The following is a 17481-nucleotide window of genomic DNA, read 5'->3' as shown; positions in this document are numbered from 1 at the left end:
GAACTGTCTGTTCAAACAGCTAACTAACAGCTCAGACACCCATACATACCCCACAAGACATGCCACCAGGGGTCTCTTCACGTCCCCATGTCCAGAACAGAGGCTGGGAAACGCACAGTACTACATAGAGCCATGACTACATGGAACTCTTCCACATCAACTAACTCAAGCTAGCAGTAAAAACAACACCTCACAGTACAACGCGGAATGCAAAGAGACTCACACACACACATTGTAATATTGTATTGTTGTAATATTGTACATTTTATATTGTACATTTGTAATAATGGAGCAGTGTAAATTTGCACAATGTCTTGTATGATGTATTGTTCTATTTATGATGTAGACTATTGTTTTGTTCCTGTTTGGACCCCAGGAAGAGTAGCAGCTGCCTTGGCACCAGCTAATGGGGATACTAATAAAACACTAAATACTACTAGAGCTTCAGTGATGTACTGTACAGTTGAAGTCGGAAGTTTACATACACCTTAGCCAAATACATTTAAACTCAGTTTTTCACAATTCCTGACATTTAATCCTAGTAAGAATTCCCTGTCTTAGGATCACCACTTTATTTTAAGAATGTGAAATGTCAGAATAATAGTAGAGAGAATTATTTATTTAAGCTTTTATTTCTTTCATCACATTCCCTGTGGGTCAGAAGTTTACATACACTCAATTAGTATTTGGTAGCATTGCCTTTAAATTGTTTAACTTGGGTCAAACGTTTCGGGTAGCCTTCCACAAGCTTCCCACAATAAGTTGGGTGAATTTTGGCCAATTCCTCCTGACAGAGCTGGTGTAACTTAGTCAGGTTTGTAAGCTTCCTTACTCGCACATGCTTTTTCAGTTCTGCCCACAAATGTTCTATAGGCTTGAGGTCAGGGCTTTGTGATGGCCACTCCAATACCTTGACTTTGTTGTCCTTAAGCCATTTTGCAACAACTTTGGAAGTATGCTTGGGGTCATTGTCCATTTGGAAGACCCATTTGCGACCAAGCTATAACTTCCTGACTGATGTCTTGAGATGTTGCTTCAATATATCCACATAATTTTCCTTCCTCATGATGCCATCTATTTTGTGAAGTGCACCAGTCCCTCCTGCAGCAAAGCTTCACGGTTGGGATGGTGTTCTTCGGCTTGCAAGCACCCCCTTTTTCCTCCAAACATACAGTGAGGGAAAAAAGTATTTGATCCCCTGCTGATTTTGTACATTTGTCCACTGACAAAGACATGATCAGTCTATAATTTTAATGGTAGGTTTATTTGAACAGTGAGAGACAGAATAACAACAAAAAAATCCAAAAATGTTATAAATTGATTTGCTTTTTAATGAGGGAAATAGGTATTTGACCCCTCTGCAAAACATGACTTAGTACTTGGTGGCAAAACTCTTGTTGGCAATCACAGAGGTCAGACGTTTCTTGTAGTTGGCCACCAGGTTTGCACACATCTCAGGAGGGATTTTGTCCCACTCCTCTTTGCAGATCTTCTCCAAGTCATTAAGGTTTCGAGGCTGACGTTTGGCAACTCAAACCTTCAGCTCCCTCCACAGATTTTCTATGGGATTAAGGTCTGGAGACTGGCTAGGCCACTCCAGGACCTTAATGTGCTTCTTCTTGAGCCACTCCTTTGTTGCCTTGGCCGTGTGTTTTGGGTCATTGTCATGCTGGAATACCCATCCAAGACCCATTTTCAATGCCCTGGCTGAGGGAAGGAGTTCTCACCCAAGATTTTACGGTACATGGCCCCGTCCATCGTCCCTTTTATGCGTTGAAGTTGTCCTGTCCCCTTAGCAGAAAAACACCCAAAGCATAATTTTTCCTCCTCCATGTTTGACAGTGGGGATGATGTTCTTGGGGTCATAGGCAGCATTGCTCCTCCTCCAAACACGGCGAGTTGAGTTGATGCCAAAGAGCCTGATTTTGGTCTCATCTGACCACAACACTTTCACGCAGTTCTCCTCTGAATCATTCAGATGTTCATTGGCAAACTTCAGACGGCCCTGTATATGTGCTTTCTTGAGCAGGGGGACCTTGCGGGCGCTGCAGGATTTCAGTCCTTCATGGCGTAGTGTGTTACCAATTGTTTTCTTGGTGACTATGGTCCCAGCTGCCTTGAGATCATTGACAAGATCCTCCCGTGTAGTTCTGGGCTGATTCCTCACCGTTCTCATGATCATTGCAACTCCACGAGGTGAGATCTTGCATAGAGCCCCAGGCCGAGGGAGATTGACAGTTAATTTGTGTTTCTTCCATTTGCGAATAATTGCACCAACTGTTGTCACCTTCTCACCAAGCTGCTTGGCGATGGTCTTGTAGCCCATTCCAGCCTTGTGTAGGTCTACAATCTTGTCCCTGACATCCTTGGAGAGCTCTTTGGTCTTGGCCATGGTGGAGAGTTTGGAATCTAATTGATTGATTGCTTCTGTGGACAGGTGTCTTTTATACAGGTAACAAACTGAGATTAGGAGCACTCCCTTTAAGAGTGTGCTCCTAATCTCAGCTCGTTACCTGTATAAAAGACACCTGGGAGCCAGAAATCTTTCTGATTGAGAGGGGGTCAAATACTTATTTCCCTCATTAAAATGCAAATAAATTTAACATTTTTGAAATGCGTTTTTCTGGATTTTTGTTGTTATTCTGTCTCTCACTGTTCAAATAAACCTACCATTAACATTATAGATTGATCATTTCTTTGTCCGTGGGCAAACGTACAAAATCAGCAGGGGATCAAATACTTTTTTCCCTCACTGTAACAATGGTCATTATGGCCAAACAGTTCTATTTTTGTTTCATCAGACCAGAGGACATTTCTCCAAAAAGTACGATCTTTGTCCCCAAGCGCAGTTGCAAACCGTAGTCTGGCTTTTTTATGGTGGTTTTGGAGCAGTGGCTTCTTCCTTGCTGAGCGGCCTTTCAGGTTATGTCGATATAGGACTCATTTTACTGTGGATATAGACACTCTTGTACCTGTTTCCTCCAGCATCTTCACAAGGTCCTTTGCTGTTGTTCTGGGATTGATTTGCACTTTTCGCACCAAAGTACGTTCATCTCTAGGAGACAGAACGCGTCTCCTTCCTGAGTGGTATGACGGCTGCGTGGTCCCATGGTGTTTATACTTGCATACTATTGTTTGTACAGATAAATGTGGTACCTTCTGGCGTTTGGAAATTGCTCCCAAGGATGAACCAGACTTGTGGAAGTCTACAATTTTTTTTCTGAGGTCTTGGCTGATTTCTTTTGATTTTCCCATGATGTCAAGCAAAGAGGCACTGAGTTTGAAGTTAGGCCTTGAAATACATCCACAGGTACACCTCCAATTGACTCAAATGATGTCAATTAGCCTATCAGAAGCTTCTAAAGACATCATTTTCTGGAACTTTCCAAGCTGTTTAAAGGCACAGTCAACTTAGAGTATGTAAACTTCTGACCCACTGGAATTGTGATACAGTGAATTATAGGTGAAATAATCTGTCTGTAAACAATTGTTGGAAAAATTACTTGTATCATGCACAAAGTAGATGTCCTAACCAACTTGCCAAAACTATAGTTTGTTAAAAAGAAATTTGGGGAGTGGTTGAAAAACAAGTTTATGACTCCAACCTAAGCGTATGTAAACTTCCGACTTCAACTGTATGTGAGAGAGAGAGGGAGAGAAAGAGAGTGAGATTGAGGCTACTGTTTAGTATGTGTACATCCGCATGTGCAAGAGAGAGTGTGCCTTGTGTGTGTGTGTGTGTGTATGCATGTGCGAGAGTGTTTGTGTGTGTGTGTCTAGCAAGGGGCACTGTTTCCTTTGGCGTCTGGCCTCCCTAGGTCTCGACAAAGCCACACTTGTGTCCATAGTACTGTACCTAGCAGTCATTTGTTTTGCATGGAAAACCCTCAACATTCAATGCTATAAGAGCACTGTTTTTATTGGCAGCCACTCAGGGACTTCCTGATTCGAGAGCCAATAGGAATGAGTAATCTGTGAAAGAGGGCCTCTGTAGACAAAAACTCAATCCTTTGTACACTATCCTGGATGAACTTAGGAACGTTTCCAAAATTCTACCCAACTGACACACATGATCTACAAAAACGACATGCTACAAAATGACGAAAGGGTCAGCGACCCATTGCTTTCATGCTGGTTGCCAGAGCTGCACAGACAGACAGAGTTCCTACATGAGAGCTTTCAACACAGCGGCGGGTAAGACAGCACTACTGTCTATGGATGTCAGGTAGAGACACCATAACTTAAATGACAGAAGAGGCTAACCAACAGTAGCTAGTAACAGTAGCAACCTAGGAAAATCCTGGTTTAAAAGTTTGGTCACGGAGTAGAGTTTACAGAGAATGGGCTATAGTCAGTGTAGACCTTTTTGTGTGTGTGTGTGTGTGTGTGTGTGTGTGTGTGTGTGTGTGTGTTGTTATCAGGCCTTAAGGGCCATCCATTGAACAGCAGGGCTGGGAATTGCCAGGGACCTCACGATAATATACAGTGCACTGGGGAAAGTATTCAGACCCCTTCACTTTTTCCAAATTGTTACGTTACAGCCTTATTCTAAAATTGATTAAATTAATTATTTTCCTCAATCTCACAAAACCCCATAAGCGAAAACAGGTTTTTAGAAATGTATGCTAATTCATAAAAAATATAAAAAAACAGAAATACCTTATTTACATAAGTATTCAGACCCTTTGCTATGAGACTCTAAATTAAAGCTCAGGTGCATCTTGTTTCCATTGATCATCCTTGAGATGTTTCTACAACTTGATTGGAGTCCACCTGTTGTAAATTCAATTGATTGGACATGATTTGGAAAGGCACACACCTGTCTATATAAGGTCCCACAGTTGACAGTGCATGTCAGAGCAAAAACCAAGCCATGAAGTTGAAGGAATTGTCCATAGAGCTCCTTGACAGGATTGTGTCGCCGTACAGATCTGGGGAAGGGAACCAAAAAATGTCTGCAGCATTGAAGGTCCCCAAGTACACAGTGGCCTCCATTTTTAAATGGAAGAAGTTTGGAACCACCAAGACTCTTCCTAGAGCTGGCCACCTGGCCAAACTGAGCAATCGAGGGAGAATGACCTTGGTCAGGGAGGTGACCAAGAACCCGATGGTCACTCTGACAGAGCTCCAGTTCCTCTGTGGAGATGGGAGAACCTTCCAGAAGGACAACCATCTCTGCAGCACTCCACCAATCAGGCCTTTATGGTAGAGTGGCCAGACGGAAGCCACTCCTCAGTAAAAGGCACATGACAGCCCGCTTGGAGTTTGACAAAAAGGCACCTAAAGGACTCTCAGACCATGAGAAACAAGATTCTCTGGTCTGATGAAACCAAGATGAACACCTGCTCCAGCGTGCTCAGGACCTCAGACTGGGGCGAAGGTTCACCTTCCAACAGGACAACAACCAAGCACACAGCCAAAACAATGCAGGAGTGGCTTAGGGACAAGTCTGTGAATGTCCTTGAGTGGCCCAACCAGAGCCCGGACTTGAACCTGATCGAATATCTCTGGAGAGACCTGAAAATAGCAGTGCAGCGACGCTCCCCATCCAAACTGACAGAGCTTGAGAGGATCTGCAGAGAAGAATTGGAGAAACTCCCCAAATACAGGTGTGCCAAACTTGTAGCGTCATACCCAAGAAGAATCGAGGCTGTAATCGCTGCCAAAGGTGCTTCAATAAAGTACTAGGGTCTGAATACTTATGTAAATGTGATATTTCAGTTTTTCTAAAAACCTGTTTTGGCTTTGTCATTATGGGGTATTGTGTGTAGATTGATCAGGGGAAAAAAACATGATACTTAGGTGCAGATATGATATGTATTGCGATTCGATACTGTAATTTAATTGCGATTCGATGTTCCAAACATATTGCTCACCATATGTCTGCTGCAGAGGGACAAGAGAGAGCATGAGAAAATGAGTTTTGATCAGTCAAGGAAATTAAAGTGCTGAAAACAAATTGGCTCCCTATTTAAAAATAGCGAGAACAAACTTTAAAGGAAAACATTTGAGTTTCGGTGCAGGTACAGCCAAACAAGCACAAGAAAAATATTGCGATATTGTCAAAACAATATGATATATCGTTAAGAATAATATCCCGAAATGTAACTGTATCGATGTTTTCCCCCCATCACTACTGAACAGAATACCGAATATGGATTTGTGATTCAGGCGCTTGGCAACGAATGTGTGTATGGAGGTGGGTGGGAGAGTGTGTGTGTGTGTGTGTGTAGAGCAGGAGTCCGCAATTATATTCAGCAACGTCCCCATTTTTCTGGAGCGGACGGTCGGAACATAATTATAAATACAGTGCATTCGGAAAGTATTCAGACACCTTCCCTTTTTCCACATTTTGTTACGTTACAGCCTTATTCTAAAATGGATTAAATTATTTTTCCCCCCATCATCACCCTACACACAATACCTCATAATGACAAAGTTAGAACTTTTTGCTAAGAAAACTTGTGGGGCCAAATAAAATCACCTGCGGGCTGCCTATTGGGGAATCCTGGTGTAGAGGGATGCGTGAATGCATTTGAGTTTGTGAGAGAGATGAGTGTGTGTGTGTGTATTAGCGTGTGAAGGCACCATCATCTTTACTGCTCAGCCTGACCACTGAAACAGCTTATTAGATATGGTCGGTAGTACGGTATCAGTACAGTTAATCATATATGCTGCAAAGCACAACAAAAACACACTGGACACACACACAGAACAGAGAGAGTTAGCGATAACATGTATATAAAGCCCTTTGAATTGAAATAGAGAAAGACAGAGAGAGAAGGGAAAGAGAAGCGAGCAAGAGATCGAGATCCTTACATTCTGACTAGAGCTGTTCTCCAGGGGGTTATTAGAGGGGTTGTAGACTGGTATTGAAGCAGAGGCCATGAGTACTTCTTCCACTGACTCTACAGGAGGAGAGAAGAGGAGATGGAGAAGATGGGGGGATGGAAGGAGTGGAGGGAGGGAGAGAGGTCAGAGAACAAACGTAAGATATCAATATCGATGAATAAAGTCATTGGGACTGTTGCCACTCTTGGTTAGCCCCAAAAAGAAGAACCAAATTAGAGGTCTTCACGGATCCACCTGTACCCGAATACCCGAGAGGGACCGGATCCAGAATTCTAAATAATGTCACGGTTCTGGGTCAGATCTGATATGATTGTCACGGGTATGTGTAATTTTAACTGACTTGTCCGGAAGGGCCCGTACAGATCCGAAACTGCTGCACTAGAGAGAGAGAGAAATGTTATTATTTATGCTGCTGCTCTTGCTTTTCACGAGAGTGGAGCGTGGCGCGTGTAGCTTGTTGTTGGCCAATCATAATTCATCAAAGCTACAATAGGCTACAGTCATAGAGCTTCGCACAGTGTGTGGCAAACGTTAGGAGATATATAAATTAATGGAAGATGTAATTAAAATTACGGAATTAAAAGTTGTAGGATGAGAAAGTGCATGCACTGCAGCCTCAGTTAGCCTAGCTAGCTAACGTTAGCTAGCTTAACTAGCTTCTCGTCCCAGTTTGATGCAGTCCAAGACAGATAATAATAATATAATAATAATAATAATCCATTTAGCAGACGCTTTTATCCAAAGCGACTTACAGTCATGTGTGCATACATTTTTACGTATGGGTGGTCCCGGGGATCGAACCCACTACCCTGGCGTTACAAGCGCCATGCTCTACCAATTGAGCTACAGAGGAGCATGATACTACGTAATCATATTTTATGATAAATAACCTAGCTATGGCAGCTATTAGTCTACTGTAGCGCGAGTCGGCTTGGTTGGTTGCTGGAGCGGCACCTCTCTCCCTCCTCTCGTGCTGTATCAGCTCAGGTTAATAACGTAGCTTAAAAAGTGACTTTTCTGCTGCTTCTCTCACACGGCGTACGCACGCGGCAACAAAATGCGTTCTGCTCTTCCCTGCTGTCCTCTTTCCAACAGCACATATGATGCAATGAAAGGGAAAGTACCAATGTGTGTTCCATCACGATGACGAGATATGTCAAGAGCAGGTGTTTGTGTACCAACTTTTTCAGTTGATGGCACAAGCACATGATTTGTTGGCAACCATTTTTTATTGTCGATAATGACCTGACCTGTATACCATAATGTGCCGTGCATTCCATACAGAACCAGGCTAATAATGACTAAGAACAGCCATCTTTTAAATTAGCATGCCACTGCAGGGCTTGACATTCAAATAAATTTAACAGTGGCACACCGGGCCAGTGCCAACTAAAAGCTACTGTCCTGAATGAAGAGAACACTGGTCCGGGAAACTGTGTATTTCAGTTTTTTTTTTTTTATAAATGTGCCAAACATTCTAAAAACCAGTTTTTGCTTTGTCATTATGGGGTATTGTGTGTAGATTGATGAGGAAAATAATTATTTAATCCATTTTAGAATGAGGCTGTAACATAACAAAAAGTGGAAAAAGTCAAGGGGTCTGAATACTTTCCAAATGAACTGTGTGTGTGTGTGTGTGTGTGTGTGTATGTGATACACTGCCGATTTTGCAGGTTTTCCTATATACAAAGCATGTAGAGGTCTGTAATCCAGAAAATCACATTGTATGGTTTTAAAGTAATTAATTTGCATTTTATTGCATGACATAAGTATTTGATCACCTACCAACCAGTAAGAATTCCGGCTCTCACAGACCTGTTAGTTTTTCTTTAAGAAGCCCTCCTGTTCTCCACTCATTACCTGTATTAACTGCACCTGTTTGAACTCGTTACCTGTATAAAAGACACCTGTCCACACACTCAATCAAACAGACTCCAACCTCTCCACAATGGCCAAGACCAGAGAGCTGTGTAAGGACATCAGGGATAATTGTACAAGGCTGGGATGGGCTACAGGACAATAGGCAAGCAGCTTGGTGAGAAGGCAACAACTGTTGGCGCAATTATTAGAAAATGGAAGAAGTTCAAGATGATGGTCAATCACCCTCGGTCTGGGGCTCCATGCAAGATCTCACCTCGTGGGGCATCAATGATCATGAGGAAGGTGAGGGATCAGCCCAGAACTACACGGCAGGACCTGGTCAATGACCTGAAGAGAGCTGGGACCACAGTCTCAAAGAAAACCATTAGTAACACACTACGCCATCATGGATTAAAATCCTGCAGCGCACGCAAGGTCCCCCTGCTCAAGCCAGCGCATGTCCAGGCCCGTCTGAAGTTTGCCAATGACCATCTGGATGATCCAGAGGAGGAATGGGAGAAGGTCATGTGGTCTGATGAGACAATAATAGAGCTTTTTGGTCTAAACTCCACTCGCCGTGTTTGGAGGAAGAAGAAGGATGAGTACAACCCCAAGAACACCATCCCAACTGTGAAGCATGGAGGTGGAAACATCATTCTTTGGGGATGCTTTTCTGCAAAGGGGACAGGACGTCTGCACCGTATTGAGGGGAGGATGGATGGGGCCATGTATCGCGAGATCTTGGCCAACAACCTCCTTCCCTCAGTAAGAGCATTGAAGATGGGTCGTGGCTGGGTCTTCCAGCATGACAACGACCCGAAACACACAGCCAGGGCAACTAAGGAGTGGCTCAGTAAGAAGCATCTCAAGGTCCTGGAGTGGCCTAGCCAGTCTCCAGACCTGAACCCAATGGAAAATCTTTGGAGGGAGCTGAAAGTCCGTATTGCCCAGCGACAGCCCCGAAACATGAAGGATCTGGAGAAGGTCTGTATGGAGGAGTGGGCCAAAATCCCTGCTGCAGTGTGTGCAAACCTGGTCAAGACCTACAGGAAACGTATGATCTCTGTAATTGCAAACAAAGGTTTCTGTACCAAATATTAAGTTCTGCTTTTCTGATGTATCAAATACTTATGTCATGCAATAAAATGCAAATTAATTACTTAAAAATCATACAATGTGATTTTCTGGATTTTTGTTTTAGATTCCGTCTCTCACAGTTGAAGTGTACCTATGATAAAAATTACAGACCTCTACATGCTTTGTAAGTAGATAAAACCTGCAAAATCGGCAGTGTATCAAATACTTGTTCTCCCCACTGTACATACATAAAGTTGAAGTCGGAAATTTACATACACCTTAGCAAAATACATTTAAACTCAGTTTTTCACAATTCCTGACATATAATCCTAGTAAAAATTCCCTGTCTTAGGTCAGTTAGGATCACCACTTTATTTTAAGAATGTGAAATGTCAGAATAATAGTAGAGAGAATTATTTATTTCAGCTTTTATTTCTTTCATCACATTCCCAGTGGGTCAGAAGTTTACATACACTCAATTAGTATTTGGTAGCATTGCCTTTAAATTGTTTAACTTGGGTCAAACGTTTTGGGTAGCCTTCCACAAGCTTCCCACAATAAGTTGGGTGAATTTTGGCCCATTCCTCCTGACAGAGCTGGTGTAACTGAGTCAGGTTTGCACACGATTTTTCAGTTCTGCCCACAAATTTTCAAGCTTTAACTTCCTGACTGATGTCTTGAGATGTTCCTTCCATATATCCACATAATTTTTCCTTCCTCATGATGCCATTTATTTTGTGAAGTGCACCAGTCCCTCCTGTAGCAAAGACCCCCACAGCATGATGCTGCCACCCCCATGCTTCACGGTTGGGATGGTGTTCTTCGGCTTGCAAGCATCCTCCTTTTTCCTCCAAACATAACGATGGTCATTATGGAAAAACAGTTATATTTTCGTTTCATCAGACCAGAGGAAATTTCTCAAAAAAGTACGATCTTTGTCCCCATGTGCAGTTGCAAACCGTAGTCTGGCTTTTTATGGCGGTTTTGGAGCAGTGGCTTCTTCCTTGCTGAGCAGCCTTTCAGGTTATATCGATATAGGACGCGTTTTACTGTGGATATAGATACTTTTTTACCTGTTTCCTCCAGCATCTTCACAAGGTCTTTTGCTGTTGTTCTGGGATTGATTTGCATTTTTCGCACCAAAGTATGTTCATCTCTAGGAGGCAGAATGCATCTCCTTCCTGAGCGGTATGACGCTGCGTGGTCCCATGGTGTTTATACTTGCGTACTATTGTTTCTACAGATGAACGTGGTACCTTCAGGCATTTGGAAATTGCTCCCAAGGATGAACCAGACTTGTGGAGGTCTACAAAACATTTTCTGAGGTCTTGGCTGATTTATTTTTGATTTTCCCATGATGTCAAGCAAAGAGGCACTGAGTTTGAAGGTCGGCCTTGAAATACATCCACAGGTACACCTCCAATTGGCTCAAATTATGTCAATTAGCCTATCAGAAGCTTCTAAAGACATACTTTTCTGGAATTTTCCAAGCTGTTTAAAGGCACAGTCAACTTAGTGTATGTAAACATCTGACTCACTGGAATTGTGATACAGTGAATTATAAGTGAAATAATCAGTCTGTAAATAATTGTTGGAAAAATTACTTGTGTCATGCACAAAGTAGATGTCCTAACCGACTTGCCAAAACTATAGTTTGTTAACAAGAAATTTGTGGAGTGGTTGAAAAACGAGTGTACGTAAACTTCCGACTTCAACTATATATATAAAAAATAAACCCCGCGATTGATACAAATCATCATGATATCATTCTGCCAAATAGGCCTACTTTGCAGTCAACAATTAATTGGGAAGGTGTTTGAGAGCAGCCTCAAATCATTGGGGCATGGACTCTAGAAGGTGTCGAAAGCATTCCACATGGATGCTGGCCCATGTTGACTTCAATGCTTCCCACAGTTGTGTCAAGTTGGCTGGATGTCCTTTGGGTGGTGGACCATTCTTGATACACACAGGAAACTGTTGAGCGTGAAAAACCCAGCAGCGTTGCAGTTCTTGACACACTCAAATCGGTGCGCCTGGCACCTACTACCATACCCCGTTCAAATGCACTTAAATCTGGTCAGTTTCAGTGCAGGTGTTCCTGATGTTTTGAACACTCAGTGTATATCAACACACACAACTATGAATCAAACTGGGAAATATATAGAAAACACACACACACACACACACTACGGATGTGCACGGTTATTCAAATATCCGAATGGACATTAGTATTCTAATACTTGTGTGTGTATTAATTTTTGCCAGAAAAATAGGCCTATTTTAATCTGATTTTAACACAGAAAAACCTTTCTACATTAAATTAAAATATCCATGTGACATTGTTACATACAAAAATATACCCAGGTTTCTTTCTCGATCAAAATGGAGCTTAGGTGGTGGGCGTGGCCATGAGTATGGCCAATGGTGCGGTCGCCGACCGAAGAATTGAGGCCCTCCTGTTGACCGCAGTGACAAAATGTAGCTGTTTTAAAGCAATTTCCTGCAATTCTACATATTTTGCCAGGAGGCTGAGAGAAAAATGTCAAATTATTAATTTAATAAAACAAACTTTTCAATGTAGCTTTTATGACATGCACGTTGCAAACCACAATAAAACACACACACACAGAACGGAGAGAGTTAGCGATATATATATATATAGAGAGAGAGGTAGCTTGTTGTTTATGTTGGCCAATCAAAGCGGCTCAATGTGTAGCAAATGGAGTGAGCGTTCACTAATGCAATGCGAGATGGAATACAATTACGGAATTAAAAGTTAGCGAAATTAGAAGTAGGCTACAACGAGCAACCAACAGGTATGCTGTTGTTTTATCTGAATGGGGTTGGGAGAAAGCGCAGCATGTGGCCTCAATTAGCTTAGCTAGCTAGCTTCTCTAGGCTACTCCAGTCAAGACAGGCATTGTTATACGAGATGATAAATAACATTGTGGCTGCTACAAGTTAGCTAGCCTTGGCTGTAGCCGGGTTGCCTTGGATATCTGATATCCAACAAAAATGTATGATACTATTCGAATAGTGAAATTATTTGAAACCCCTATCCTAACACACACACACACACACACACACACACTAGACCACACATATCAAACCGCTCATCTCAAGGAGCAGCTATTACAGTTTGAAGTAGTGACCACTTGAGTTATATTTAGCATCATATAGCCTAGTTCAGCCTGGTTCATTCCAGCACCGGAATATCAAACCAACCAACCATGTCAGTTTAAAGGGGCAATCCGGGATTTGAAAAAAGAACACAGCAGTCAACCAGCCACCTGTTTGGTAAACAGCTGAGGGATGGGGAAATGTAGGTCTAACCACTCTCAACTTCATATGGATGCAAGGACAGACCATCCATGGGAACAAAATGATCGTTTTAACCATGTTTTGAAACTATACAGTGTTTGCTTATTATATTGTTTAGAAGCAATGGAGTAAAACAAGCTTATATTTTGGGTTCTGATCGGTGTGTCAGGTGAGCTAAGCTTATGAGGCATTTATAGGTTACATTCTTCAATGGCTAGGCCTATATATAATTGATTTAAAAGTCCAAGTTTGGATTGCCCCTTTAAATGCTAAAAAGGTATAAGTCAGGACATGAATCATTTCATTGAAAGTGCCAGTCTCTATATCTGATATAGCAACATCGGGTCACGTCAACATACTGTACCAATGAGGTAGTGCTACGCTGTGTCGAGACGAAGAGCATCCCTATTTATAACGTTTGACACACACACACACAAAGACACAGACAAATATATACACTGAACAAAAATATAAAACGCAACATGTAGTGCTGGTCCCATGTTTCATGAGCTGAAATAAAAGATCCCAGAAATGTTCCATATGCACAGAACGTTGATTTCTCTCAAATTTTATGCCCACATTTGTTTACATCCCTGTTAGTGAACATTTGATCCTTCGTCGAGATAATCCATCCACCTGACAGGTGTGGCATATTAAGAAGCTGATTAAACAGCCTGATCATTACACAGGTGCACCTTGTGCTGGGGACAATTAAAGGCCACTAAAATGTGCAGTTGTGTCACCAACACAATGCCACAGATGTCTCAAGTTTTGAGGGAGCGTGCAATTGGCATGCTGACTGCAGGTATTTCCACCAGAGCCGTTTCCAGAGAATTGTATGTTAATTTCTCGACCATAAACTGCCTCCTGTCATTTTAGAGAATGTGTCAGTATGTCCAACCGGCCTCACAACTGCAGACCACATGAAACCACGCCAGCCCAGGACCTCCACATTCGGCTTCTTCACCTGCAGGATCGTCAGAGGGGGGAGGGGTGGTGCTGAGGAGTATTTCTGTCTGTAATAATGCCCTTTTGTGGGGAAAAACTCATTCTGATTGGCTGGCCCTGGCTCCCCAGTGGGTGGGCGTGGCTCCCAAGTGGGTGGGCCTATGCCCTCCCAGGCCCACCCATGGCTGCTCCCCTGCCCAGTCATGTGAAATCCATAGATTAGGGCCTAATTTATTTATTTAAATTGAGTGATTTCCTTATATGAACTGTATCTGAGCAAAATCTTTGAAATTTTTGCGTTTATATTTTTGTTCAGTATATTTGACAGCTACTGTGGTTAAGTAAGTGACATGGAGGGTGGGAGGCGGTGGGAGAGGGCACAAGGGGGCTGCCCTAGTTTAGCAAGCCTCATCATACAGTACGTCACTACAAACTACTCTTATCTATTCAATCCATCACACATACACAACAGAGAGACACAGACAGACAGACAGACACACACCTCCCCTGTAGAATAGGGCCAAATCAATACCATGCATTTTTGTTGATATTATCATACTGTAGGCTGATGCTGCAAGTGGGTCAAACACTGGTTTACATCTCAAATGGCACCATATTCCCTATATAGTGCAATACTTTTGACCAGAGTACTATGGACCCTGGTCAAAATTAGTGCACCATATGGGGAATAGGGTGCCATTTGGGTCAAGCATTCTGTCCTATATTCAATGTTCTGATATCCTCTTTCGGATGAATGCAATATGAAAAACAATTTTGATACATTTATGTGCTAAAAAATATCCACATTAAGTCTGTAACGTTAATGATTACATAATGTTCATTTTCAAACAGATTAAAAGCTATTATCACGATGACTATATTTTCATGGACGACGCTAATATGATACAATGTATCACTGGTGTTACATGCATCATTGCAACAGCATGAAAACTTTCCTACTTTCCATTTATATCCAGTGTGAGTGGCAAATAGCAACAAAGTAGTACTAGCACGGGACCGTCATAAGTGAAGTGAGACTTACAATGCAACAATATGGGAAACGAATCATGTTTTGAATTGAAACCATATCACGCTAATCATTTCAGTATCATTTTGTATTCTAACTGACTTTACTTGTAATTCCTGCTTGCTGACTAGCCGATCCCCATAATCAAGTGAGGTGTAGGAGAAATGGAATGCAAAACTAGCTTCAATGTTGCGCTGATAAAAAACATTCTGCTTCAATACTATAGACATTACAGCACAAATAACATTGTAAACACAAAAAATAACCACCAATTGAAAGGAATGTTTCCAAAATAAAGGCTTCAAACACACGATAACACAACTTTTACAACTTTGCCCCTGCCCCATTCCAGCACGAGCGCAAAGCCAAAACTCGAGCCAGTGCATCACATCCATAGACATCATAGAATAAGCTCACGAGCAGCGACCAGGAAATAGCGAAGGCCCAAGACACAACCCGACAGCTACTTTAGAATACAAATACGACCGTTTCTCTCGTCTCAGCACAACGTAACATCAACCAACAGCTGCCGAAAAGACGACAAAATGTATTCGCCGGGGTATTTTTCTCGTAATTTGTATTACTTACCCACAAACTGCAATTCTCCGTTCCTGAATTTGTCAGTCTGTTTTGCACCGCTCTCTCAGGAAGAACTTCACCCAGAGTCACGTGCGGAGCTGTCATGACGCGGATTGGACGGTTGTCAAGGCCGATCATGCAAAGAGTTTAGGGAGTTGTAGGCTATTATTCAATGGTTTGTACTTTATAATTATATTTCCAGCTATAACGGTTTATGAATATTTTTTCACTTGGCCTGTAGATTCAGTTTGTATTCATGTGTTTATTGGTATGAAAGATAGACAATCAATTGATATTGTTTTCTATTGAAATATGACAGGCCTACAGTAGATTTCTAGTGGCCCATCTGAGTTTACACTATCTATCTTATCTTATCCTAACCCTAACCCCTCACCCATTAGGCCTATTACTCAGCGAGATTTACATTAGAGACAGGAAGCCTTAGGGTAACCCCTCATCCAATATAGGCCTAGGCATTAGCCTATTAGACCACTGTCATTGCAAAGTCACAGATGTCAACAGGGTCTTCAACTTGGCAAATCCTCTTACATGCTGTGCAATTAATCAGGGAAAAGGGGTAGTTAGCTATAGAGGCAGTATGGGTCTGATAGAATATTAGCATATGTTCACATACTCTTAAGATAGAAGCCAACCAGCACTGCTTCTGCTCCTGCTTGTGCTGCTGCAGTGCTGCTTGAAACATGGGTTGTGTCCCTATACTATAAAATTGCTCGCTTTGGTTGTCTCATCTTCCTTTATTTTCAGTGATTATTAAAAGGACTGGTTTCATCCATATTGCTTTCACTTGTCCTGTCATGTCCTGAACCATCATGGACCTGAACCATCATGAAGACTCAAGGAAAGGAAACTATGGAAACAGGAAAGGATACAAGGAAAGGAAGCTAGTTAAAACTATTGAGACACAGACCTGGAGCATTTTATAAAATAATCTGAAAGTTGCTGACGCCAAGGATCAAGAGGACGATGGCCATTCACCCCGGAACATAGTTACAGCCAGGAGTTTTTCCTGACCAATGGAAAACTCCAGCCCCTAGTCATAGGCAGCCCATGTTACTGAGGTGCAGAAAGTGCATTTTACAGTGTGCAAAACTGGTTGAAATGACGTCATTACAACTAGTTTTATATGAATTATGATGTCATTTCAACCAGTTTTGTCCGCTGGGTTAGCCTTTATTCTCATAGCTACTGACACAGTGGAAGAAATACATCTGCAGACTTAGACAAACGGTCCTAACATGGTGGAATCTCAACCAGGTGCCTGTATGGTCTATAAGTGAACACAAGCACACACACACCAGTGAGAAGTGTAGAAAAACAGAACTGATACGCTTTAGATATATAATTGCCAGGGTGTTGCTATAGACAGGCTGTTGCTATATACTTACATTCATTTGCATTTCCTGTGAGGTTTTATTCATATATCAAATCAAATCAAATCAAATTTTATTGGCCACATGCGCCGAATACAACAGGTGCAGACATTACAGTGAAATGCTTACTTACAGCCCTTAACCAACAGTGCATTTATTTTTAACAAAAAAGTAAAAATTAAACAACAACAAAAAAAGTGTTGAGAAAAAAAGAGCAGAAGTAAAATAAAATAACAGTAGGGAGGCTATATATACAGGGGGGTGCCGGTGCAGAGTCAATGTGCGGGGGCACCGGCTAGTTGAGGTAGTTGAAGTAATATGTACATGTGGGCAGAGTTAAAGTGACTATGCATAAATAATTAACAGAGTAGCAGCAGCGTAAAAGGATGGGGTGGGGGGGCAGTGCAAATAGTCTGGGTAGCCATG

At 42.1% G+C, this 17481-nt stretch overlaps 1 protein-coding gene across 2 annotated transcripts in view; it reads right to left on the bottom strand.

The window, feature by feature from the left end:
- LOC311132654 (myotubularin-like) overlaps positions 1-15752 on the bottom strand; it is a 69172-nt gene extending 53420 nt beyond the window's left edge. The window contains exons 1-2 of one of the 2 annotated variants that reach the window (XM_084165917.1): positions 15674-15752; positions 6820-6908 (exon numbers count right to left, since the gene is read on the bottom strand). In XM_084165917.1, coding sequence (XP_084022043.1) covers positions 6820-6888 — 69 coding nt within the window. In that variant the 5' untranslated portion in view covers positions 6889-6908; positions 15674-15752. The remainder of the gene's footprint in view (positions 1-6819; positions 6909-15673) is intronic. The other variant, XM_084165918.1, reaches the window with a different exon arrangement.
- Between the last annotated feature and the right edge of the window lie 1729 nt (positions 15753-17481).

Source organism: Coregonus lavaretus (assembly GCF_964263955.1).
Source record: "Coregonus lavaretus genome assembly, chromosome: 7".
In the NCBI taxonomy this organism is placed as follows: Eukaryota; Metazoa; Chordata; class Actinopteri; order Salmoniformes; family Salmonidae; genus Coregonus; species Coregonus lavaretus.
Note: the sequence above shows the minus strand (reverse complement) of the source record. Positions and strands in the feature narration are given on the sequence as shown.